Here is a 3,001-nt window from a genome sequence, read left to right as displayed (position 1 = left end):
TCCCGCTCCAGGCTTTCCAGCCCCTCGCCATGCCGCTGCCAGAGTCCTGCTCCAGGCTTTCCAGCCCCTCGCCATGCCTCCACCAGAGTCCTGCTCCAGGCTGCCTCACCGGCCCGATCTCGCTGTCCCACTCTTGATCCGCTGCCGTGGCTGCAGGACACAAACCGCGCATTCAGATCCCACCACGTGGTTCCTGGTCGCGACCCAGCTCCTTCCCTACCCCTTAGGTAGTTAAAAGGGTTGGGTGGGGAATAGAATTAATACAGATGGATAGAGAAGAACGGAGGAAAAAAGAAAGGACAAAGAAAGAGAACTGGCGAGCAGGGGAGAGCTCTGAATGAAGCTACTCACCCTGCCGCCAACTTGCTGGAGGTGTTGACAACACATTAAGCATTGCACTCGTCAATCCACCTTATAGGAGCAGGAAAGCAGCCTTCAAGTTACTGGTTCTATTTTGTGTGCGCACTTGATATAATTTCATATCCTTAAGCTACAATGGTGTGAGGCTGTGCTGGCTATTTGGGACGCCTCGGGTACATTCATTGGCGTCGATCCTTCTTGTTGGTTTTCGTCCAAGTTGCTGAGCCCCTGTGTGCCCCCAGCAAGTCTTCAACAGAAGGTGGCTCAATCTTGATAAACTGCAAGAGATTGTTACAAATTACTTATCAGCTAGTTGCATTACATCAGAGTACACGAGGTTCACCTAACCAGTAAGTGCCCATGCAAATTGCTGCTGAAACACTCTGGCACACAAAAACGAGACTACACCAGACACTGGAACACGTACCAACAAGATTGGGTTGCTCCATCCAGGAACATTCTTTATGTCCTGACGGGCAGAGCTTACCTTGTGATGCCAGGTAACCCTTTCAGATATTAACTGCCTATATGATATCTGTTTCTGCTCCTGGGCCTAGTGAGCATGCAACAATCAAACTCATAGCCTCAGATTAAAATACAATAATGAGTAAGGATTGCACTTTGAGTGTATCTTAGATTATGATCTGAAGTTGGGGAAAGGGTGGAAATGCACAAAGTTTTGCTTCAAACTGAATTAAATTTGTGCATAGTTTAGCAATTTTATATTAGTGCAAACAATTTTAGAATGTATACTCACAATTTCCAAACCAGGAGTTAAAATGCACCACTGCCTCATTGATTTGTATAACCATTCTAATTACCACGGTTATAATCTCATGCTGAATGTGATACAAAAACAATGAGAAAATAAATAAACCACTCATTTCAAGTCATTGGTTATTCCTCACTAACAATTTCTTTTCTGCTTGTTGACAGCCCAATATTACCTATATCAGACTATCGCAAAACACCTATCAACCAGACTCCTGGTACATACCACTCGTCATCACTTTGGGTTGTTTATTACTGCTTGGAATGCTAGGATACTTAGCAGATATTTACATGAATTACATCCGCTCTATACCAAAATCAAAACTCGAGAAAAAGCCATTGTAAGTTTTCATCATTGTGCTCATCGAAACACTTCATTCCAGTCAAACCAAGTTTTCATTACTTATTATTTAGTGATCTGTTTCTGATTCAATTTCGGACAACTGTTTACTTACGTTACTGTGGGTTTAATACAAATGAGGTTGTTTATGTGAAATTATTTTGCATGTTAATGTACTGCTTTTGGTGGCCATTGAACAGAACCCTTCCTCTAAACTTCCAAATTGTAGAAGGTTAAAATTGAGCCGTTTACACGAACCTGTCTTAATCACACAGCCTTAATAAAACAAAGCACTGCAGCCGCTGGAAACCTGAAACAAAAACAGAAATTGCCGGAGAAACTCAGCAGGTTTGGCAGCATCTGTGCAGACAAAGCAGAGTTAATATTTTGGGTCCAGTGAACCTTGTTCAGAACTAATAGTAGCTGGGAAAAGGTGGTATTTATGCTGAAGACAGAGGATGGGTGTGGGGCTAAATGAGTAAGCCATAGGTGGAGATGGAGCCTGAGTGTGAAAAAGACAGTTAAGCAGACAAAGGGATGAGCAGTGGTGACCACAGAAAAAGAAGGGCTGCTAATGGGGACTGTAAGTAGGTGAAAACCGGAATAGCAGTGCTGAATGCAGCATGCCTTGGGATGTGGGGATAGGTAAAGGATATGTAAGAAGGTGTTCAGGCCCTAAAATGATTCAACTCAATACTGAGTCCTGAAGGCTGCAGTGTCCCCAAGCACAAAATGTGGTGCTGTTCTTACAGCTTGCGCTGAGCTTCACTGGAACACTGCAGCAAGCCTGAGACAGAGATGATGGCCAGGGAACAAGGTGTTGTGTTGAAGTGGCAGGCAACAGGAAGCTCAGGGTCATTTTTGCAGTCGGAACATAGGTGTTCCGCAAAACGGGTCACCCAGTCTGAGTTACTGATGTAGAGGAGACCAAATTGCAAGCAGCGAATACAGTAGACTTAGCAGCATCATAGGAGCAGAGAGGCTGACGTTTCGGGCCTAGACCCTTCATCAGAAAAGGGGGAGGGGAAGGGGGTTTTGAAATAAATAGGGAGAGAGTGGGAGGCGGATAGAAGAGGGATAGAGGAGAGGATAGGTGGAGAGGAAACAAACAGGTCGAAGAGGCGGGGATGGAGCCAGGAAAGGTGAGTGTAGGTAGGGAGTTAGGAAGGGGATAGGTCAGTCCAGGGAGGACGGACAGGTCAAGGGGGCGGGATGAGGTTGGTCGGTAGGAGATGGAGGTGCGGCTTGAGGTGGGAGGAGGGGATAGGTGGGAGGAAGAACAGGTTAGGGAGGCGGGGACGAGCTGGACTGGTTTTGGGATGCGGTAGGGGGAGGGGAGATTTTGAAGCTTGTGAAATCCACATTGATACCATTGGGCTGCAGGGTTCCCAAGCGGAATATGAGTTGCTGTTCCTGCAACCTTCGGGTGGCATCGTTGTGGCACTGCAGGAGGCCCAGGATGGACATGTCGTCTGAGGAATGGGAGGGGGAGTTGAAATGGTTCGCGACCGGGAGGTGCAGTTGTTTGTT

At 46.5% G+C, this 3,001-nt stretch overlaps 1 protein-coding gene across 3 annotated transcripts in view; it reads left to right on the top strand.

Annotated features, from left to right (window-relative positions):
- Positions 1–3,001, top strand: part of LOC109918661 (cadherin-related family member 3-like) — a 62,109-nt gene that overhangs the window by 47,320 nt on the left and 11,788 nt on the right. For all 3 annotated transcript variants that reach the window (XM_048608054.1, XM_020518590.2, XM_048608055.1), the window contains one exon: positions 1,297–1,472. In XM_048608054.1, coding sequence (XP_048464011.1) covers positions 1,297–1,472 — 176 coding nt within the window. The remainder of the gene's footprint in view (positions 1–1,296; positions 1,473–3,001) is intronic.

Source organism: Rhincodon typus, chromosome 18 (genome assembly GCF_021869965.1).
Source record: "Rhincodon typus isolate 14 chromosome 18, sRhiTyp1.1, whole genome shotgun sequence".
Taxonomy (NCBI): domain Eukaryota; kingdom Metazoa; phylum Chordata; class Chondrichthyes; order Orectolobiformes; family Rhincodontidae; genus Rhincodon; species Rhincodon typus.
The sequence above is the reverse complement of the archived record's forward strand: the minus strand, read 5'-3'. Positions and strand labels throughout refer to the sequence as shown.